We start from the raw sequence: 24,184 nt of genomic DNA, 5'->3' as shown, positions 1-24,184 counted from the left end.
AATTGGGGAATTCAGTCCATTGACATTTAGAGTTATTACTGTTTGGATAATATTTTCCTCTACCATTTTGCCTTTTGTATTATATATATCATATCTGACTTTCCTTCTTTCTACACTTTTCTCCATGTCTCTCTCTTCTGTCTTTTTGTATCTGACTCTAGTGCTTCCTTTAGTATTTCTTGCAGAGCTGGTCTCTTGGTCACAAATTCTCTTAGTGACTTTTTGTCTGAGAATGTTTTAATTTCTCCCTCATTTTTGAAGGACAATTTTGCTGGATATAGGAGTCTTGGCTGGCAGTTTTTCTCTTTTAGTAATTTAAATATATCATCCCACTGTCTTCTAGCTTCCATGGTTTCTGCTGAGAAATCTACACATAGTCTTATTGGGTTTCCCTTGTATGTGACGGATTGTTTTTCTCTCGCTGCCTTCAAGATCCTCTCTTTCTCTTTGACCTCTGACATTCTAACTAGTAAGTGTCTTGGGGAACGCCTATTTGTGTCTAATCTCTTTGGGGTGCGCTGCACTTCTTGGATCTGTAATTTTAGGTCTTTCATAAGAGTTGGGAAATTTTCAGTGATAATTTCTTCCATTAGTTTTTCTCCTCCTTTTCCCTTCTCTTCTCCTTCTGGGATACCCACTACACGTATATTTGTACGGTTCACATTGTCCTTGAGTTCCCTGATACCTTGTTCAAATTTTTCCATTCTTTTCCGGATAGTTTCTGTTTCTTTTTGGAATTCAGATGTTTCATCCTCCAAATCACTAATTCTATCTTCTGTTTCTTTAAATCTGTCATTGTAGGTATCCATTGTTTTTTCCATCTTTTCTACTTTATCTTTCACTTCCATAAGTTCTGTGATTTGTTTTTTCAGTTTTTCTATTTCTTCTTTATGTTCAGCCCATGTCTTCTTCATGTCCTCCCTCAATTTATCGATTTCGTTTTTGAAGAGGTTTTCCATTTCTGTTCGTATATTCAGCATTAGTTGTTTCAGCTCCTGTATCTCATTTGAACTATTGGTTTCTTCGTTTGACTGGGCCATATGTTCAATTTTCTGAGCGTGATCCGTTATCTTCTGCTGGCATCTGGGCATTTAGTCAGATTTCCCCGGGTGTTCGACCCCACAGGTTGAAAGATTTTTCTGTGCAATCTCTGGGTTCTGTTCTTCCTATCCTTCCCAGTAGGTGGCGCTCGTGGCACACGCCTGTCTGTGGGTTCCACCAGCGAAAGTTGCTGTGGGTCCCTCAACTCTGGAAAACTCTCGCCGTAGGGGAGGTTCGGCAGCCGAAGCGTCTTGGAAGAATGCCAGCCGGCCCGGGGTTCCAAACGCGGGGAGGGTCGCCGGCCGTCGCAGCACAGGAGAGCGTCTGGCCAAATTAGCCAGTCGGCCCGGGGCACCAAGCGTGGCGGGAGGGCGCCAGCTGTCGCAGCCCGGGAGAGTGCACTGTTCCCAGCCGACGGGGGAGTCACGTGTTTGGAAGGGATCCCCCGGTCACTGTTCTCCGCAGTCTGGGGATTTCCGACCCAACTATCTCAGTTGTTCCGGGGGGCCTCGTGTGGTGGGGGCACCAGCCGCCGCGGCCTAAGGGGACCGCCTGTCCAATTCTACCAGCTGGCCCGGGAAGGTGGAAGGGAGGGACTCCAGTCGCTTGCCGTCCCATCCAGGAAAGCCCGTGCCCCTTGGTGATCTCACCGGAGCTGGTTCTCCCAGATAGTCAGCCGTTCCAGGATGGGGTACGCTGTCCCTTTGATCTCCCTCGTGGCTCCGGAAGCTGCTCTGTATTATCTCCACTCCCCCAGTAGCTGTTCTGGAGGAGGAAAGGTGAGGGCGGCAAGGCTGTCGAGGCTGGTGGCGGAGGAGCACGGTGAAGGCGGGGGAAGAGGGCCCCGTGGTGGTTGGAGAGCAGCCGGAGCAGGAGGGGGAGGAAGGGGGAGAAGGATGGCGGGCGGCTCGGCTGCTGCAGGGCGTGGGCGCCGCGCGGCGGGCCGGCGGAGAAAGAGAGGGGAGAAGGATGGCGGGCGGCTCGGCTGCTGCGGGGCGTGGGCGCCGCGCAGCGGGCCGGCGGAGAAAGAGAGGGGAGAAGGATGGCGGGCGGCTCGGCTGCTGCGGGGCGTGGGCGCCTGTCTAGCCCACTCTTTAGGTGTATTTGGGCTATGGCCATTCCAACTTTTTCATGTTGGAAGGGGCTGTCAATAATATGGGGTAGGAGATGGAACTAGCTGATATTCTGGAGAGGCTGGGTCCTCTAGGTTTCAGGACTTACCTGGTTCAGGGACCCATCTGGAGGTTGTAGGTTTCTGGAAAGTTACCCTAGTGCATGGAGCCTTTGTAGGATCTTATATATTGTCTTAGGTATTCTCTAGGATCGGCTGGGTTTTGGTTGAGGTTTAGCAAGTTATGATAGGTAGCAATGTCTAACTGAAGCTTGCGTAAGAGTGACCTCCAGAGTAGCCTCTTGACTCTATTTGAACACCTTCAGCTACTGATATTTTATTAGTTATACTTCTTTTCCCCCTTTTGGTCAGGATCAAATTGTTGATCCCACAGTGCCAGGGCTGGACACATCCCTGGGATTAGCTAGGTTTTGATACAAAAATTGTTTTGACAATATGCTAAAGTCAACACTGCTTTCACTTGTCTTACAGACTCTGCATTTCTTCAATGTACTTTCTGAGGGGTTTTCAGGAGAGAATAAAAACTAATCTGTACATCTTTTTTTCCAGTCCTGAGATATTTAAAGATTTTGAATGCTCCAGTTGCTTTATTTTATTGTATTTAGAACTGTTTTTGTTCCAGTGAAAGGATTGACCTAATTTATTTCATTCAATTTAGAATATTAAAACTAGCTATCCTAAGTTGGAGTTCTGGGTGGTGATAATTTCTGGTACCAGAACTACAATTTATAACATAATCAGAGATCTGATTTGGTGGAACCTGTGCATTCCCCCAACTTGCTAAACTATTTCACATCTTCTTTCTTCAAACATGCAAATCTACCTCACCCTATTTTACTTTCAGCTGTTGACTGCTTATTTCCTGAAAAAGCTAAAGCAATCAGAAGAGAATTTCTGCATGCAATTGTTTGTTTGCTAAAGCTGCTGGAAGACAATGTCCCAGAAATGGGTTGGGTTTTACAATGGGGATTTATCTTACAATTTACAATTCTTAGGCCATGAAAAATGTCCAAATTAAGGCATTAGCAAGACAATACCTTCTCTGAAGAAAGGCTGCTGGCATCTGTGACACCTGTTACATGGCTGGCATCTGCTAGTTCTTCTCCTGATTTCCATTGCTTTTGGCTTCTGGCTTCAGTAGCTCCCTCTCTCAGCATCTCCAGGGGCTTTTTCTTTCTAAGCTCTCTTAGCTACTGAAGATACCCACTCTTACCTGCATCATTTTTTCCCTCTCTACTAGATAAATTTTCAGCTGCAGTCAGAACCTTTGTCTTATCACTAAAAAATAGTTAAGACCACCAAATGTTTCCCATTTTGTTTTGGCTTATGTATGCCCAAAGCAACTGAGATGACATCTTTGCTAAGATATCTTCTAGTGTAATAATTCTATGTAGGCCTAGTAATAATAGGACTGAATACTCTATGCTAGGTCTGTACTAGCAGATTGCATACATTATTCTATTTAATTTTCACAACAGCCCTAAAATAGAGGTATTATCATAATCATCATCTTAAAGGAAATTTAGAGAAGTAACTCGTCCAAGGTTACAGAGGAATACATAACAGGTTTCAAACCTGACTTCAGAGTTCATGTTTTTAAAGTTATACCATGTATTATTTTGTCTTTTCAATTGAGGTAATTTATTACAAGTATAAATAAAACTTTTAAAACACATTTGCATTAATAAACTCACAAGTCAGAAAGGATGCTTTCACTTATTTAGTTCAGAAATACACATGCACATAATATGTATGATGGCATATTCTATTTTCCAAAGATGGTCATGCCAACATCTCCCATCCCAAGTTTTTTCTCCAATTTTTATTCTAGGAACATATATATATATATATATACAAAACCTAAAATTTCCTTATACCCATGTTCAAATATATAATTCAGTGCTGTTAATTATGTCCACGATGTTGGGCTACTAACACACTATCCAACCCGTTTCCATTATACCATACAGAAATTCTGTATATTTTAAGTCTTAGCTCCCTATTTCCTATCCCGTGCCATTTCCCCTAGTAACGTATAACCTAGATTTTGACTCTGAGTTTGCTTATTCTATTTCATATCAGTGAGACCATACCATATTTGTGCTTGTGTGTGGTTTATTTCATTTGAGGTTCATTCATGCTGATGAATGTATTAGGACTTCATTACTTTTTATGGCAGAAAAATATTCCATTGTATGTATATACCACATTTTGTTTATCCATTCATTGGTTGATAGATTCTTGGATTGCTTCCACCTTTTAAACCATGTATTCTGTAATCTCAATTTCATGGACACTAAGGCAGATGAAAGTTTAACATGGCTTTTATAATATATATATTTAATTTCATTAAATAAATACAGAAACAGAATTGTCACACAAGTCCACAATAATTGTTAGCTCAATTTGTAACATAATTCACATCATTGCACAACTTGCAACAGGTTAAGCTTTAGCATACAAACACCTTGGCAAGAACTCTAATTTAATCCAATAATTTTAAAGGTAGGGCTTTTGGGTTAATAAAAATATAAAGTCAGTGTGCCACCACCTTGACTTTACTTAAAGGTTTATAAAAACCATTTAAGGCACTGATTTTCAAATCGGCTGAACACCAGATTCATCTATGTACTACCTCTGAAAACTTGGATTTAATTGGTATGAGGGAGTGTCTGGGCATACAGATTGCTTTAAAACTCTCCAGGTGATTTTAATGAACAGCAAAATTTGAACGACTAGCTTAGAGGCCTGCCCCAGAGGTCAGTCTTCAGTGGAAGGATTCCCCATATCTTAATTTCACTGGATGAATTGCTTTTTTAAGCACCTGATAGGTAAAATCTCCCTGGATTAGAAAATAAATACCATAAGAGTGATTTTTTATCTTGCTTGTCAATGTCTCCCCATATCTAGAACAATGACAACCATATAGCTATTGCTAAATAAGTACCTTTTGAATGAATACATGATTGTTTTATCTAGATCTACTAGTAGATACATGAACATAAGAATTGAAAAGATATTTCTTGGAAAAAATGAAATTATTGAAGCCACTGGGATATATGTTTAAGGCAAAACCAAAATCTTCCTATTTACATACATATGTATATGGCTTAAAAAACACACACATATATGAATAGATCAAAATTAGAAAAATACACAAAGGAGTGCAACATTTAGCAGTTGACAATTCACTGAGTTTTCAAATATTTTTCACATTCTTACTCTAAGAAACAAAGAGGTAACCCTAAACAACTAATACTTTAGCTAATAAACTTTAGCACATGTGCAGAGAAGTTCTTTTCTTTTAGAAACAGAATCATAGCTTAAAGAACACACATCAGTTTAAATATTCAAGTAAATAAAATCTGGCACACATCATGATAATGTTTCCAAATAGTTGTATAAAAGGGAGATTATTTCTGGTTAAGTATTTGTTATCAAGATTCTCACTATTATCTGCTCTTAGTTGAGATCCAATAGTTTGTTAGCAGTCTTACATTGAAAATGTGTTAAACTATTTTGGCATCTCCTTACATATAGTTTAGTTAGGAAGGCCTTATTAATAATAAGCTTCCTTTTTTGATAGTAGCAGTATTCTCAGGAATGGCTTATTTATCAAAGTTCTGCAAGAATCACATAGTTTTTAATTCAATTAGTATCTTAGACTATGAAACTTTGGTTTTCTTAAAATCAGCATTGGTTGCTTGATTGTAGGTTTGTCACAAAAAAGTACTGCTTCACTCTCTGTAGTTGGAAATCTTTTCTGATATATCAAGGGATATTCCTTCTGAAACTTAAAAAGAGATGAACAATTAGAAGGTAATTAATACTATTACCCTAGCTGAAGCTAGTACTCAATTTGTTGCCTTTCTCAAAGATGTATTACAGAAATAAATCTCCTTTTACCTTTTCCTTGCCTCTTTCTCACATACCTAAGACACTGTAAACTCTCTTAGATCCCAGCATTAACATTCCAAGAGTTTCTTATGTTACTAATTCTGTGCATAATTCTTGATCGACTTCCTTCCCATTGGTGAAGCCTATGAAAGTCACAGGGATCCACTATATTTCATATTTCTTTAAGTGAATCAAACCTGGAATTAGAATTGCCAGAACCATGGCTACTGTGTTTTGATTTAGAGGTAAAATTTTAAATGGTAATGATGAGTCATGGAAAGATACATATTATAATCCAAATTTAATAATTGCTTCCTCAGGACCATCCAAGCTATAATCATACAAAACACAAGTAGTAAAGGAGAATATTATTATTATTGTTGTTGTTATTCTAGATATCAAGATAAAAAGTAAAATTGGGTAGGTACTCATATTTTAGAAGTAGTTTAATGTACACATACAGTGCAGCATAATATATAGTCTGTCTGTAGATCCAAATTTAAAATTCAATATATTAAAAGGAGAAATTAGATTCTAAATGTTATTAAATGACAATCAGCATAGGATATTAGAAAATAAATATAGGATTGAGAACTTGCTCATTCTCTTACCTGTTTTAGTTTTTTCCTTTTCTCCTTTAGAGACAAACTCTTATTTTTAATAATATTATCTAAAAGTTCAGCAATTGCAGCTTGAGAGGTAGAAACTTTTTGTTCATCAAACTCCTGAGCACTAATCTGCTTACAGTATGAGTAAGTTGGGAAAGGAGCAAGCAGTCCATCTGCAGGATTTTTAATCTGTAGTGAACAAAATGATACAGTACAAATCTATTAATTATGCTTGTGCTTTTATTTGGTAAATTGTTGTTCACACTTTATTATACCCATTATTGTACCACCAGTCAAATATTTAAGACTTTCATTTAACTTCTCTTTGGCCTGTTTTCTCCTCTACCTAGCACATAATAACACTGAAGGTAGTGACTATTTTTATTATTATTAACCATGGGTTTTATTGCTATAAAACAATAATCTAAGTGATAGTTTAATTAACCTTAAAACATTAATGTTCTTAGTTATATTTACCTACTGTTTTGGGGGCTTGAGGGTATGGGAAAGGCCTATAACATGTTGATAAGAGAAAGAAATTATAGGGGAAAATTTTAAGTCAGAGAAATATTAGAATGGATTGTATAGGAAAAAACATGGAAATATTGCTGGGCAGTCAAAGATCAAATATAGTAGGCATCTCTTCTATTTGGCTACTCAGCATCCCTTTTCATTTTCTTGTAACAGTTTTCTACCCCTACTAATACCTAAGAACAGATTCTCCTCTAATCTATGAAGACCAGTGCACACCAATTAGAGTATGTCCTCTTTCTATCCCACTCATCTTCTACCTTTCACTCATCTGAAAGGTTGAAGCCAATCAGAGTACATACTCAAGACTTTTCAAATTGGAGGTGCAGGGAAGGCTCTCTCTTACTTTGGATTGCAAATATAAGGCTGTGTTTCAATAGCTTTATCAGCCACATTTACTCAGGCACCTTGGAAAGCAGCCATTTGTCAAACATAGGACCAAAATGGAAATAAGAATCCTATTGCTATTTAAGTTCCCAGATTCTGCCTATATTCTTGACTTTTAAAGATTGATTATGTGACCTGATAAAGTCTTCCTTTTTGATTAGGCTAATTTGAGATGAGTTCGCCACTTACAACTAACTAATGTAGAGAATTAGTTACCTACATGACCCTTTCTTAAGTAGTCAAGATGTTTCTCCACTGCAATTTGTAAGTAAGAGGGAACTTGAAGAATTTCCTGATGATGATCCATTAAGAAGGAAATTAATCTTGCAGCAAGAAGCTCATCAAGATCGACTTCTTCAGCACAGCACAGGACACACCGAGAAAAAGTGTGTATCATCTACAAATATATTGAGAAATGTGACTTTAAAAACCTAAGGTTTCATATTAATCAAAATATTAGTGATTTCTAGTAGCATTAAACTGAGGCACTGAGATTAAGTGATAAGCAGATTTTGGTTTTAAAATAAGGAAAATAATTTATTATCATTATAAAGGTAAGAATATCTGTATGCTAAAGTCCTTTTTAGAAATGATTTGTTAAGTATTTTCTTAATATAATTCCAAGATATTACACAAAATCTTAGATTTTTCTTTCATTTTATCACAGTTCTATTGGCAAATACTGTAAGTTCCATTAATACCACACAGATATAAGTTGCTTAAGCTTAAACTATGTTATTGAACAATGGCTTATTACATTAAATTAATTCCACAAAAACACAAACCAGAAGAATATATAACATAGAACAACTATACTCATCCAATGGTTGCAAAGTTGATACCATGTAGCTCTTAAAACTCTGGAAAATCGTTTTTAATGCTGATTCTATCAGTCTTTAAATAGCAATTTAATACACACATTGTTCAATTTTATCACAAGGATTCTTCTAATTTTGGGGTAACTTTTGTGTTTCAAAACCCATCTACTCTCTCACTTATACCTATATGACCCATTAAAACACATGATAATCAGAATATTAGGAATTCTATTTTAAGTGTTTTGTACATAATAGATGGTCATTCATATTTTTAAATTGAAATTCAAAAAATTTTATTCCTCCTCTCAGGCAGGTTTTTTTAATCTCCTTCTAAGGCTCAGTCCTCACTTTTTTTGCTTTTCTTTCTCTACATTCTCAGCTTTAAAGAGCTCATCTACTCTCATAGCTACAACTACTATCTCTATGTGAATTATTCAGAAAATCTGTATACTGCCTTGACCTTCATCAGGCTTACATTTCCAACATTTTTTGGACAAATTTCACTTGGTTACCCTATAACATTAAACTTAAAAAGTATAAAACCAAAATTACTACTTTTCTACCCGTGTCTCTCAAAATAACTTCTATAAACTTTCACAGGCCTTTTAATGGTGGCCATAAATATTCCAGAATAATTCTTTCTCTTTATATAAGGTTTGTCATTGTTAAAATACTGTCCTTGATAACGACTGGAAAAATAGAACTTAGCCCCAGATCCTTTGCCGTTAGGAGAGCCTCTTGGGAATTGAAGTTACATTCTGAGGAAGAAGCTCTTGAAAAACAAAATCAGAGATAACTTAAGTTTCCAGTCAGTATCGGCATATAAATGTCTTTACCCTCATTCTCACTATTTCTCCACATTAGGACTAAGGTTGCTTGACATAAGTGTCACTCAATTTCTTGCTCACAATGACCTGTCATAATAATTTATCAAAGACAACTTTCCCACTGCTATACTCTCTGAAAGACTTTGACTTACTGCATATGGATTCCCATTAATTCTTTACTTCTATACTTATAGCATCCTTTCTATAGTGCCTATTAGTCTTTTCCCTACCCACCAAACAGAACTGGTAAAAGGGCAATATACTGTGGTCTGACAGGTTGTCACCAAGTGATACAGGATGAATAAAGAAGCAAATTCCTAATTAAAGATAAAAACCAGGATGTGAAAGAGTAACAAATTGGGCAAAAAGGATGAATATACCAGCATTGTGCTGCTATGAAAGGTTACACTTAAAAATCTAGGATTTCAAGTCCAAGATACTACTACAGTGGTACTTTTAGATAGTTTGGCTTATTCCTTTTGTCTTTTTTTAACTAGGGCTTTTTCTTTCCTTAAGAAAACAACTTACCAATGATCTTGTACCCATTGCATCGTGAAGTTGGGGCATATCAACATTTTGACTCATACGTGAAATCATGCGCATTAAAAGCTGAAGCTTTCTACGATTTGGTGGGGGAAGTAACAAGCAACATAATTGTAGTGCGTCAATGGCAACCCTCTCTAAATGAGGCTGCAACAAATCTAGAAGACAAAGTTACAAAAAAAAAAAAATCACCAATGCCATTAATTGTTTTCATGCTACCAGCATACATACTTAGCACATAAAGACGGCAAAATAATATTTTAGTATTCCATTTCTTTTGATTATTTCTAGAAATTTCCACATTCCTTAAAAGCACGTTAAGGTTCTCATTATTTCTTTCACAACCTAATTTAAGGACTAAAATTCTTCACTTATTACAAATAAAGTGACTCAGAATAAGTGAAACTGAAGGAAAAGAAAATTGGTGCTTTAGGTAAATGGAATAAATCTTGGTTATGTAAGTAAAAAGTCTTTTACAGTAAGAAGCACATTCCTTTTGGGGGCAAAATAGTAAAGCAATTTCAGAGAAGAAAAGCCAGGTAAGCAAAACACAGAGTTAGTGAACATCAAAAATTAATATTACATGCAATGAAAGCATCGACCTTACTTTGTGTGCCAGTCAACAGAGAAGTTGGAGGAAAAGAATTTTCTGAAAGTTCTATTGTACTTTTGCAGAGTCTTTTATTGATTGTGGCACTAGACTCTCTGGGTTCACATTTCATAGCTGTTGGCATACTTGTGCTGCCTTGTCCAAAATGATTGATATGATTTGGTTTCATAGTAATTTCAGCCACTGGTATATTGATAAAGCAATTATCTCTTGTGCCACTTCTTAAAAGCAAACTCTGAGATCTACAAAGCTGCTTTGGTTTGCATTCCCCAGTATACAACTCCTCTTGGTCTTGAACAGTCAAATTAGAGGTTCTTTTAAAACCAACACAGGGTGGCTTTAGAATATTTTCCTCTGAATGAAGATTCAATAGAGATTCTTGTTTGGGATTAAACTCTAAAAATTGTTTATTAATTTGTTCTCCTATGTTCAGAACAGATTGATGGAAGACACTGGAGACCTCTTTACTTGAAATCCCTGGCATATCTACAATTCCTTCCAAAGAATGGCACCTTGGTTTGATTTTAGAGGGCAGAGCATGCATACTACTTAAACCTATTAAATTATGACAGCTTCCTCCCATTCTGTCAGTAACACTTGCTCTTCTGTTTCTTAAATTAACTAGTTGCATTTTCCTAGCACATCTTTCTTGAAATCCTTGATCATTTATCTGTAGTCTCTCAGCAGACTCTGATTCTTCTTTATTTTGGTCTTTTCGAAGCAGACTGAGAAGAAGGCACTCAGTTGATTTGAAGGAATTCAAACTGTTTAGGTGAAGGACCTTTGAAGACTGTGGATCATCTTGGATTTTATGTATCCCACTGGGTCTATCTGAAATTGTGACGTAGCCACAAACAACTACCAAGAAATGAAATAAAAATTAAGATGCAACTGTGTGACAGTAGACAAAAATAAAACAAAAACAATAATAAAGTTAAAAATAAAGCAGTACCATAGTGTATATTGTTAGTATAGTACAAATAGCAGTTGCTTAATTCAGAAGCCACTTAAGATACATGCAAGAAACACGTAGTAGTTATAAATGTGCAAGACTGACTAGAGGTTTTCTCATTTGTAGAAAAACTAACTTAAAATTGATTTCAAGAATCTGAGTAAATGTACTGGGCAAGAATATGTTTTAAAACATCTGTTCTCAGGCTATAAGTATTAAAAACCTCTTAGTTAGAGGCAACAATATTAGTTTTGAATTTTAAAATACTTCACAGCCTGCCTCCTTCATGCTTATTTATATTTTAAATCGTTTAATTGTGGGAAGTTTGAAAACTTTAATAAAATTAATGTAAATGATAAGTAAATATTCATACATACCCAAAATATTGACAAATAATTCATAATACTCAAAGGTAAGCAGAGGTTCAGGGAGATCTAGAAAATAATCTGCAATTGTTCTGAATACATCTCGTTCAAAACCAACATAAGTTGGGCTATTCATATCATTACTTCTTGGCCCTAAGAAGTAGAGGGAAAAGAACTTAGGCAAGATATATTTTATTTTTAAATATACTTATAAAAGTATAAAATCCTGCATTTCATGTAGGAAAATTATGCTTTAACAACAAATTCTGTGAATTTAAAATGTTAATGGGTGTTGCACATCTTATTTATTCTCATCTTTTTCACTAGAAATCACTGCAAGCAATTACTAGCATTTTGTTTTATTTTAATACTTATATACTTGAAAAACTGAATAAAGTAAAATTTAAAAAGCATTAAGGAAATGTATCTTTAATGGAACTTTATTGTAATTCATTTTATAAAGCAAAGAATATCTGGATAATGCAAATCATTCCTCCAAATTTTATCTTATGAATAAATTTTGCCTGACATGAGGCATACTCTTAATAATGAATTTAAATAATATCTTTATAATGTTGTTTCTTTAGCTTAAATGACTATTGAAATAATCATGCCAACTCATTAGTATCTTCCTCAAAAGATCTGATATCATTTCATAGATGATGAACTTGCCCAAGATCACCAACCCCTTGAGGCAAGGCTAGAATTAGAACTTAGAGCAGTATAAAGTGAAAATAATGAACAAGATTTTGAGGTGTAACAACATTTAAACTACATATACCAGAATTACCCAAATATGCCTGTTAAAAACATGAACTCCTCAACAAAAACCAGAATCTATGGAGGTAGAGTCTGGAATTTCTACTTTTTAAGAAGCTACTTAGGTAATCTTTTTGAATACTAAATTTAAGAATTATTGACCTAGAATCACTAATTTATTGGTTTCTAAACACTGATCTGGAAAACTTCAATCTAAGAATTTTCTGGGCCATGGTTATTAAAAAAAAAAAAGGAAAGAAAGAAAGATCCCCAATCTACTAAATCAACTGAATCAGAATCTCTGGCATGGGGGTCCAGGAATTTATATTTTCAACAGTCTCCCTAGTTACTCTGATATGCATTAAAGTTTGAGAGTCACTATGCTATCTTTCAAGTTAAAAATCTTACTTTTTTCAATCTCAAATACTCTCTTACATCTGTCTCTAAACATTTGTATGGTCACACAAGTAAGAACATACATAGATAAAAGGGATTAAAGAAAACAAATTACATATATATTTAATAGCTTAAAGCCTAATATTGATTTTATGTAGAGCAAAATAAACACATCTTTCTAAGGAGGAATTAGAGATATTCTTAAAACGTATAATAAAAATGTGATTCGTTATTATAAAGTTTGCTGAGATAGAAAATACATATTTATCAGAATTTTAAAATATGGAATTTATAATTAGAGAATCTAGGTTTGAACTCTAGCTCCTAAGGTCTTAGCAGAAAGACTCTCTAAGCCTTAATTTTCTCTAGAAAAAATTAGGCAGGTATACTGATTACTGATTTCTGTATTTCATAAGATAACTGTGGGGATTAAATAAGAAGTTAAATAAAAATCTTAATACTGTCTCTGGGTAAATACATTATTAAACTGGAATCTAATAATGTATATATTTGAAATCATTTAGGTATAGGTATAACATGGACTGAGAAGAGAGGGAAGATGCAAATCCCTAAAGATGGCGCATCAGAGAAATCCCTGTCAATAGGCTTATGAGTTGCTAATCATGAGCCAAGGTAGAAGAAAGACGGGGCAGTTAAGTAGGAGAAATTAGAAAGAGAAATTGTCAAAAACCTTAAGTGAATGATCAAGATCTTTAACTTGATTTGATAAATGCAACATTTCTGTAACTTAAATTATTCACTTTACTGTTATTTGTTCTATGTTATTTTGTCACGTGGACAACAAGTGAACATGTTACCTGAATATTAATAAAACCCCATTAATATTTTTTAAATGCTATATTTTTCATAAACATAGAAGTCCCGTTAAAATATCTTATAGAAAAGCAGCATATGATGAAGCACATGAATGGTGAGGCTGTGTACAACAGCAAGAGGACTGAACTTTATGAAACTTCATTTCTGCTTGAACTCTTTTCACTTACAAGCTGCTTTACTTTGTATATACCATTTGAACTCTGGCTCTCATTGGGGCAATTGGTACATATTATACCTGAAAATCCTTTGACATCCTCGAGCCTGTAATTTAATAATTTATATGACCTGAGCCATAAATGATGGGCTTGAATTCAAAATCAGATTCTGCATAGAAAAGGTTGGGGATATATAAAATATTCCACACACAAGAAATATAATCAGTTATGCTAGCCTTTCATTTAAACATCAAGGGAAAGGATAGACTATAATCTTATCAGTACGTTTACAAATTAATTTTTAAATTTCTTTGGTTATTTCTAAATACTTTAAATATAAAATATTTTTTAACTTACAATTTGCTAGGCATCTCATGGCAGATAATACCCAGTGAGGGAGGTCATCTACACACAGAAAATGAACATTGTTTAGTAATTCACCCAACTATTATGGGAGTATATTTTTAAATTTCATATTTATAATGTGTAATTATATATACATATATAGACATATATATAGTACACATGTGTTTTATCAGCATTAAAAAAAGTATTATAGGGCGGGTCATGGTGGCTCAGCAGGCACAGTTCTTGCCTGCCATGCCAGAGACCCGGGTTCAATTCCCAGTGCCTGGCCATGCAAAAAAAAAAAAAAGTATTATATGTTTAATAAGACACAGAGTCAAATCAACATTTTAAAGCACAACTTTAACAAGTTGAAAGATAGCGATCTTGAGTTTGACTCTTTCTACAATAATAAAATGATGATACCCCCAAATCAAAGATTAATTTTGAAGGGTTGGAAAATAAACTCTTAATATTTATCTTAATCCATGACGAACATCTTTTCTTCATCCCAGTTTCTGCTCTGGCCGTAGCCAGAAATGAAATGAAATGTAATGAAAGAGGTGGACTGGTCCAAAGGCTACATGCAATACAATATAATAAACTTAAAAAGTGTCAGTTTTGAGACTTACATTTTACTTCTATAGTTAAAATCTTAAAGTTTTTGCCCACAGAAAAAACACAAAGTAATGCTGTTTATTAATTCTATAAACAACAATTTTCTCTAAAAAGATTAGTCAACAATTGAGAGTAGATTTGATATGTTTCTTTACAATCTAAGTTTTCTAATGCATCAAGATTGAATATTTCTGATTATTCTATCTTACATCTGAAACCAATATACCATATATTATATATAATGCAAATAAAAAGTCATTGCCCTGTAGAATCTGGTGTTGAGAGTTTGGGTTTATTTTATTGTGCATTATTGTGGATTTATATATATTTTGTGACCTCTGCAGGTTTGCACATAACTAGTCATATAAGCTCTATGAAGGCATGGGCCATTTTTATCATGTTCATCACAGTGTCCGGCCCTCAATAAAAATATGGTTAATCAATAAAGTTATTTTACTTGTATACCTTTTGGATATTTAACCTTGTTATTTTCTTTAAATCATGCATGAATCTATCTTAGGAGCTAAAATAATACTTCTTATAATAGCTTAAATAATATTCACTTAAAAGCCATTCCATGGTGATTGCTAAGTACCTAATGATGGTCTAACAATACCCCCTGGTGCTCCCTCAATTAAAACACTCCTTACATTTTGGTCTCTCCGTACCCCCACTATAAATGCCACCTTTGTTACCAAGTTTTAAAAGATTATGACTTCTTTTATTATGTAAATTTAGTAATACCAACCAGATTTGTCTTGCAGTATAACTATTCCATGTTTACTTGTATTGGTCATGTTGTACATTATATATTGAGGAATAACTTGTCTTGGATTTATGACTTCTTCCAGAGATGGTACACCTAAAATGGTTTGCAGGCTGAATAGAAGACAGAACAGAAAAAATTTGCCCCCATAAAATAGGTTAAATAGATTCTAGATATAAAAGATTATGACTGGCAAATAAACAAACAAAAGCCATCAGAATGTTTTGTTTTCCTCAACAAAATTTCTAAGGCTTATTTTAGAATCTACTTTCAAATATATTAATCTCAAAAACCTTCTAAGGTTTCCAAAATAGACACCAAAATAAAGTTACAACTTTGATTCAAGAAAAAGCAAATCATACTGAAACATTCTATTTCTACTGTGCTAGAGCTACAACAAGAACATTTATTAAGAAACACATGCATTGGTGGTATTCTAAGCTTTGAGAACAAATCTGTTCTTTTCATTTGCATATTTTGATGAAAACTCCAAATTAATAATCTAAACACCCCAGAAACTTAGTTATATCTTAGTTTTAGCTTACTAGATCAGAATAATGTATCTCCAAACTTCTTCAACATTTTCCTGGCTTATTTCTCTATTATCAACTGAGTTTTCTTGATCTTCATCAACCAATTCACACTTTATTTTCTCTGTAGTTTGCTGAAAAGAGAATTAGTTTGGTTTAGTTTGTTATGCTCAAATTAAGAAAATGTTGAAAAGACACCACCCCCTAATACTTAGTAATTCTGTTATTATCAATGCATCCTGGAATTACAAGGTAAGTGTTACCTGAAGAAATAATGTAATATAAGGCGATGTTACTTTCAGTTTTGTGGTTGCCCACATACCACAAATCAACTTAAAACCAACATGTTTAAATTATGTAAATACTATTTTAAATACTTATTATCATTTTTATCAGATTCTATGGGTTCTGAACAAATTTATATGTAAAGTTTTAGAATACAATGTAGGTTGGAAGATTTTAGTATTGTCTTCAACTATTAAAGCATCACTTACTTTCTTTTTTTTTGGCATGGGCAGGCACCGGGAATCAAATCCAGATCTCCAACATGGCAGGCGAGAATTCTGCCACTGAGCCACCATAGCACTGCCCAAGAATCACTTACTTTTAATGATTCTATTATTAAGCACATTAGTTATATTTAAACTAGTGACTAGTAAAAGAATGTTTTACCTGAGAGAAATGTAATCCATGCTTTTTAGGAGTTCTTCGAGATAAGTTTCGTAATTTAAAAATATTATCTTTATCTTTAGATAAGTTCTCTATGTTGTTTTTCCTCACTTCTGGATGCCTTCGTGGAAGAGTTTTAAGTGGAGAAGTTGTGGGAAATCTGGTTTAAAAATAACACACAATTAAATAATGTGAGATCAAAAACAAACTTTTAGAGGCTATTTCAAAAAATCACATAAACAATATGATTTATTACATTACCAAGGACTGAAATTAATTTTCCCATTAAACCCATTAAACATTCTAAGATATTTTAACAGTTTTCTGCTTTCTTTAGTATTTTTGCACATATTTTAACTTTATTTCTAGATAACTCTGGGTTATTATCAGGTTCAATTCCGTTGGAGAACTATTGCTTGTGCACAAAATAGCTCTAGAATGCCACATTTTTTTGAATTCCTTTGACTAGTTACCTAATTTATATGCATTTTCTATCTTTTAAATGAATGTGCGTGTTCTTATTTCTAGGGCTTGGTTTTTGTTGCTCCCTCTGATGATAATATTCTTTCCTCCCTTTATTTATGACAAAATTTTTGAAAATACATAAAAGTAGGAGAATGATATAAGTCAATATCCATCTATTCATATAACATCAGCCAAAACAGTTTTTAACATTTTCCCACAAAGATTTCATTATCTTTTTTTAAATGACAGATTCAAGACACATATTCATTGCTTATTCCACTTCCCTCCCTCTTTTCTTAAGGGAAATCATTAAACCCATAGCTACTGTATTTCCTTCTTGTCCATGTTTACATTTTTAATAAATATACATAAACAATATAAGGTTTGGAATTTTTTCCCTTTATGGTATCTTCTAAGCTTTTAATGATCTCAAAAGTTCTTTCTTACCCCAGTGTCATAAAAAGTATTCTATTTGAAGAGTCTTATGTTTCATTTTTAGGTATTTTCATCCACGTGTAACTTATTTTTTGTGATGTGAGATGAAGATCTAATTTTATTTTTGCCTCTTGATCTGTGAAGATATCTCAATCTTATATAAGTTCCCATATATGTGTGGGCTTATTTGTTTCTCCCAATAATTTGTTTTAAATTATTTAATTCCAGATATCAAGTAAGGCAATTCTTCCCCTTTGTTCTTCAAATTCCATTTGGATTCATATCACTAAATCAATTTTAGAATCTGCTTGTCAAATTCTATAAAAACATATTGGGGCTTTGAATGAAAAGATACAATTTTTATATTAATTCAAGAAAAAATGACTTATGATACTATCTTTTTCGATTTACTCTCATCAAAAACATTATAATTTCCCCCAATATGGTCTTACACATTTTTTGGTCAACTTTATTTTTATGTACATTATAGTTTTGTTACCAGTGTAAAAGATTGGGGACAGAGAGACTAGCTGAAGAGTTACTGCAAAAATCCAGGTAAGAGAGAATAAGGGTCTTAAAAAAAAATAGAAGGGCAGGCGATGGTGACATAGTGGCAGATTTCTTGCCTGTCATGCCAGAGACCTGGGTTTGATTCCTGGTACCTGCCCACGTGAAGAAAAAAGAAAAATGTAAATCCAAACTGTTTGGGCAGGCCACGGTAGCTCAGTGGCAGAGTTCTCACCTGCCATGTTGGAGACCTGGGCTCGATTCCCAGTGCCTACCAGTGCAAAAAAAATAGAGAATTTACAGTGGAGAGAGAAGTGGACAGACCAGAGAACTTTTTAAATATCATGACAGATATGATTTTGTAATTAAATCATATTTGAAGGGGAGAGAAAAAGTACCATTTGGTCAAATATGGAACATAAGTTGATGATGACATTCATGTTAGGGGGAGAGAGATGAGAACAAGTCCAGGATCTTGAGGATGAGAAACAATTAAAGGGTGGACAGCAGCAAAGGAGCCCAGAAATATGACTGAGGAATGTTAAGAGAGGAAAAGAATTGTAAAGTGTCATTCAAAATGGTTTATTTATAGGCATGTTATTGCAGTTTACCTGTTTTGGGTGCTGTGCTGGTTTGAAAGGATGCATGTCCCCTAGAAAAGCCATGTTTTAATCAAAATCCCATTTCATAAAGGCAGAATAATCCCTATTCAATACTGTTATGCTTAAAACTGTAATTAGATCATCTCCCCGGAGATGTGATTTAATCAAGAGTGGCTGTTAAACTGGATTAGATGATGACATGTCTCCACCCATTTGGGTGGGTCTTGATAAGTTTCTGGAGTCCTATGAAAGAGGAAACATTTTGGAGGATGAGAGCGATTCAGAGAGAGCAAGAGAAGAACAACATAGCCACGAGAGCCCACAAGCCAGCGACTTCTGGAGATAAAGAAGGAAAATGCCTCCTAGGGAGCTTCATGAATCAGGGAGCCAGGAGAGAAAGCTAGCAGATAATGCTTTGCTCGCCATGTGCCTTTCCAGCTGAGAGAGAAACCATGACACCATGTGCCTTCTTGGATGAGAGAGAGACCCTGAACTTCATCAGCCTTCTTGAACCAAGGTATCTTTCCCTGGATGCCTTTGATTGGACATTTCTATAGATTTGTTGTAATTGGGACATTATCTTGGTCTTAGAACTAAACTTGCAACTTATTAAATTCTCCTTTTTAAAAGCCATTCCGTTTCTGGTACATTGCATTCCAGCAGCTAGCAAACAAGAACAGGTGCAGAAGCAAGAATTAATTTGTAAGACATTTCATTAGACAATCACTAATGTTGTAGGGAACAAAAAACCAAAACAAAACATGGAAATTAGAATCCAAAGAGATAGTTTAACAAGTTACATAATAAAGAATAGTGGATGCATGAGAGAAAAAACAATTATGCTAGCCTGGGGGGTTTGAGAAATTCTTCACAGAGGAGACCATCACAGAGCTGAGATGAAAAGAAATGCATACATTTATCAGTCTGACAAATATATAGTGTTTCAAGGTGAAAGAACATTTCAGACAGAGGGAACAATTTTGTTGAAATATGGTCTTAGTTTCCTCATCTGTAAGAAAGGGTCAATACTTATTCTGCTTGGCCATTTTGGGTATTAAATAAGAAAACATATGCCCATTTTAGACCAGGGTTTCTGATCCGTAGTTGCTTAATATGTATTCTTTTTACCCAGCATTATATTTCTTTTGCTATTATTATATAAAGTTAGCTGTTATTTGTCTTACCACATGCATTAAGATTATTTGTTACTTAAGGGCAAGGGCTCATGAATTTATCTTTGCAATTCTAGAACTTATGAAGCGAAAGGCTAGTAATGATCTGTCCCTGAAATGTTACAGGATTTTCAAAATATACAGAAGTGATCATTCTTACTCTTTCTCTCCCAATTTCCTAATTAGATAAATTATTTAACATTTTAAAAGTTTGAATTTTATAGCAATTAACTTTAACCTTACTATTTTTCTAAATGGTTTTCATTGTATTAAGAGCAGGAACAGTTTCTCGAAGAAAATATTACTCCTGATGAAACTGATGTTTTAGGAAAACTACAGTAAAAATAGAAAAATAAAAAATAAAAATGAAATTTTATTGTTAAGCAATTCAGTTTTACAGTTACATATTTGTATAGTACCTGAATAGGTGATTATTGTCATCAAGATTTTCTGATCCCCATCTACCCTTGATGTCTTCAATGACATGATTCTTAAGAAATTTTCTCAGCAGTTGGATAGTCTGTTGCCTTGTAACTTCAGGACCAAAATTGTTATTATTTCTTAGTAGGTCATAAAGCCAATCCACTGCTTCACCTGCTGTGAAACAATTACCATACTTTTTAAAGTGTTGCCTGTGTTTCTTCAGAGGCATTCCTGCCCGAAAAGATGTGGTAACTTCATTCCACTGCAAAAAGGAAAAAAAAAAAAATATATATATATATATATATTTAAATATAAACAATAAAGGGGAAATTTCGTATAGATTTGAAATAAATTAGATGAAGAAAATTCTTTCCTTGCATTTGATTATGGTGTAAAAATTCATGAAGAAATCATTTACCTTATTTCTGCAACATGAAGTTTTACAACCCATGACTAATTTTTAATTAATTCTAGTACTTTAATAATATTTTTATGTAATAGTTTTTAATTAAAAATATTCTATTGACTGGTCAGTTTATTTAGGAAATCTAGGAAGATGTAAAGAACCTGCTTCTTGGTCCTTAACAGAGAAAGCACTTACTTAAAAAATTTTTTTTTACCTCTGTTAATATTAATAATATGCTGGTTGCATTTGTGGCCAGGCACCGTGCTTTCAAGTATTATTTGACTTTAATTCTCAAACTCCTATGAATAGGTATGATATATTGTATGATAAAGAAAATAAAGCACAGAGAGTTAATAATTTAGCCAAGATAACACAGCTAAGTGTTGAACACAGGTATTCAAACCAAGTTTTGACTGTATTAGAATCTACTCTCAACCACCATGCTGGCCAAAAAACTCATTGCAGGCAGTAGTTTAAGTGGTAGAAGATCTTTAATATTAAAATAGCTATGTAATTATTAAAGGATCTCTTACATGAAGATTCCTATAGTGAAACAGCAAGACTAGATAAATTAAGCTGCAAGTCCATTGCATATTTAATGACATTGTGACTTATCTACATTTAAAAAATAATGATATTTTCCAAACTGTCGCCAAATCAGCCAAACTTTCAGGTTTGTGGCATCTTTAACAGTGGGGTAGGGAGGTGGTGGTGGTGCAGAATAAAGATGCCCTTTTTTTAATTAAAATGATCCTACATTAGAGGTCAAGAAACCTGGTTTGTAACCCCAGCTGTGCCACAACTAGCTATTTTATCACATATGCACCATTACAAGCAAAATTTACAGGCCAAAAAATATAGTGACTATTATCTTTGAACCACACATGTCCATTCATATATTTTCTCAAGAAACATACATTGAGCTGCAACTCTGTATTGGCCTGGGGGCATAATAGTGAGAATGACAAGAGCTGTCCCTGCCATTAAGGAAATTACAGAACAGCTTTTCTAAAACGCAATATAAGGTAGTGGTTTCAAGAGTTTCCTGGCTTGAGCTCTTACCACTTATTGTTTCTATGACTTTAGACAAGTTTCTTTCCTTCTGCATCTCAGCCTCTTTACTGATAAGGACAATAAAGAGACTGAGGCACCTACCTGAGGCTTGTTGTATGTATAAAATGATTTAATACATGTATGAAATGATTTAATACAAGTGCTTATCAGCAAGTGTTCAATAAATGCTTTCTTCTTTAGTGTGCTTTTACTACTTTAATCTAATTTAATACATTTTAAACTAAGGTGATAGGGACTGCACTGTTCTAAAAGTTCCTTCTAGTCCTAAATTCTATCATTTATAATGACTAACACAATCTTATTGAACAGGAGACTCCATATCAATTCACCATACCAGCAAGACCTAACTTCTCCCAGTTCTGCCACTTACTAGTTAATGTAATTTTTAGGAGAGACATTTAATTTATCTGAACCTCAATTTCTTCATTCGTAAAGGACGGCAAATTATACATTCCCCCCTTAAGGGATTTCCTGAGAAGATAGTGTGTGTGAAAGTGCTTTGTAACCTATAGAATAATGGACAAATAAAAGCTAGTTTTATAGAGGATCCAAATGCACAGGACACTGTACGACATGTACATGGATGCACATGTCGAAGGTCACTGAAGGATACTTAAAAAAACATTTCTGTGTTTACTTTTGAAATAGGAAATCTAGTGCTATCAGGTGGTTACATCCTAGCAAAACGAAGCTGTCACATCAGGAAGTGCTCCTTTCTGACCCCACAAAGCATTGGAACTCAATTGTTCTCAGATCCTGGGGTGGGGGTGGGGGTGAGTAGAAAATAAGGCGATTTTAAGGCTAAAATCGGAATGTCCCATGACGTTCCTGGAGGATACCATCTCCAAATATACGAGTCGCCTAACAATGCTGCCTTCTCTTGTCTTTAGACTTACGGGCTTCAGAGGGCCAGCGGTAGGAAAGCAGGAGAGGCGGGCCAGGCAAGGTCCCGCGATCCCGGTTTACGCCTCTGACCCTCCTTTCCATAGAACCAAGGGTCTGTGAGACCCAGCCCTCCGCCCAGGATAAAGCAACAAACGGCCCCACGTAAAGTGGTGGGCGCCACACTAGCCCCGGCTGGCAAGTCTTCTTGTCCCCTGCTGCCTTACCAGCTTGGTGGCCCGATAAGGTCCAGGAGGCACACCGCGATTCTCCATTCCGCCCACCGGGCCCAGAGTTCTATCAGCGCCCGGTGCCGTCCATAGCGGCGGAAGGCGACACGCCGGTCCCACTGCCCCCGCAGCGGATCAGCGAAACCGTTGGCCGCGCCGCGGATTTGAATACCCCAGAAAACTGCTCTGATTGGCCGCGCCTGGGATCACGTGACGATGCCGCATCACAGAGGCCGGAGCCTGAGATTCTAGAGGCGACTCGGCGACGCCAGAGGCTACCGGGCTAGTGGCGGAGCGCGGTGGGTTCCGACCCGAGTGGGCAGTCCTGACCCGAGGCCGTGGCGGACGGCGTCTCTCCAGAAGTCCAGGCCGGTGGGACGGTCTCCGGCACTCACCGGCTACCTTGGCGCTGCCCTCGCTCTTGCGGTAATTGGCGAGGCGAAGTTAGCTACCACGTTAACAAGGGACAAGGGTGATGATGAAACAGCATTATTTGAGTCTAGACTTTGGCTTAAGTAAATTTGAAATTTTAAAAGAAAAAAATCCCTACGGGATCTCCCGCGGTGTAAGCGTGTAAAACAAAGCATTCCCCGATTAGCTTTCACCTGACGAGTGGCTTGGTAGTTTTGTTTTAAAAAGCTTATGGTTGTCTGTTGAAGTGCCGGTTCTTTCGTGTAGGGGTCATTGTTTCTTTCCTCCCAGTGTAAAAATTAGGGTAACGCTCCCCTTAATTCGGTGGTAAATGGGACATTTGTAGAGTCCCATAAGTACACACAATGTGGGACTGAAAAATTATGTAAACTTGCCGAATTGCTCTCCCTAAGAAAACCTACCATCCATCTTTATGAGAATGCTGGCTATAATTAAATTATCTTCACTTAAAAATTCGATGGGATCTTAGAAAATAAATCTGCAACAAACGTTACGTTCAGAACGTTGAAAAGACTTGCCCAAAGTCTCAGGTCCAGTTGGCAGAGCCCAGACTTCATACTCTTAATAAATGCTCTTTCTATCGCCTGTCTGAAATATTTGGTGCTAGGAATCCCTTAGTACAGCCGACTGAGAAGTTGCTTGAGAGATCCGAAGGTGAGGAAGAAATTATTTCGGAATTAAACAATTAGAGAAGAGAGGACTTAGTGAAAGGGAGTAGGGAAAATGTTCTAGGGAGAGTTTAATGGCCTGGGAAGTTTACCTTGACCATG

The 24,184-nt window shown here is 35.6% G+C and overlaps 1 protein-coding gene across 3 annotated transcripts; it reads right to left on the bottom strand.

Annotated features, from left to right (window-relative positions):
• Positions 1–4,473: 4,473 nt before the first annotated feature.
• DEPDC1 (DEP domain containing 1) lies at positions 4,474–23,382 on the bottom strand. Of its 3 annotated transcripts, XM_077120642.1 has the most exons (12): positions 22,980–23,382; positions 20,387–20,652; positions 16,790–16,946; positions 16,133–16,251; positions 15,570–15,700; positions 14,216–14,263; positions 11,724–11,864; positions 10,392–11,252; positions 9,770–9,942; positions 7,817–7,993; positions 6,682–6,867; positions 4,476–5,966 (listed from the first exon to the last, which is right to left on the bottom strand). In XM_077120642.1, the coding sequence occupies exons 1-12, from the start codon at positions 23,025–23,027 to the stop codon at positions 5,826–5,828; spliced, it is 2,448 nt and encodes an 815-aa protein (XP_076976757.1). In that variant the 5' UTR covers positions 23,028–23,382; the 3' UTR covers positions 4,476–5,825. The 3 variants fall into 3 exon arrangements, with proteins under 3 accessions (XP_076976759.1, XP_076976757.1, XP_076976758.1); XM_077120644.1 differs by lacking the exon at positions 10,392–11,252 and having other exon boundaries at positions 4,474–5,966; XM_077120643.1 differs by lacking the exon at positions 4,476–5,966 and having other exon boundaries at positions 6,755–6,867; positions 7,813–7,993; positions 22,980–23,381.
• Between the last annotated feature and the right edge of the window lie 802 nt (positions 23,383–24,184).

Source organism: Tamandua tetradactyla, chromosome 11 (genome assembly GCF_023851605.1).
Source record: "Tamandua tetradactyla isolate mTamTet1 chromosome 11, mTamTet1.pri, whole genome shotgun sequence".
Lineage (NCBI taxonomy): Eukaryota > Metazoa > Chordata > Mammalia > Pilosa > Myrmecophagidae > Tamandua > Tamandua tetradactyla.
This window is presented reverse-complemented; position numbering and strand designations above follow the sequence as displayed.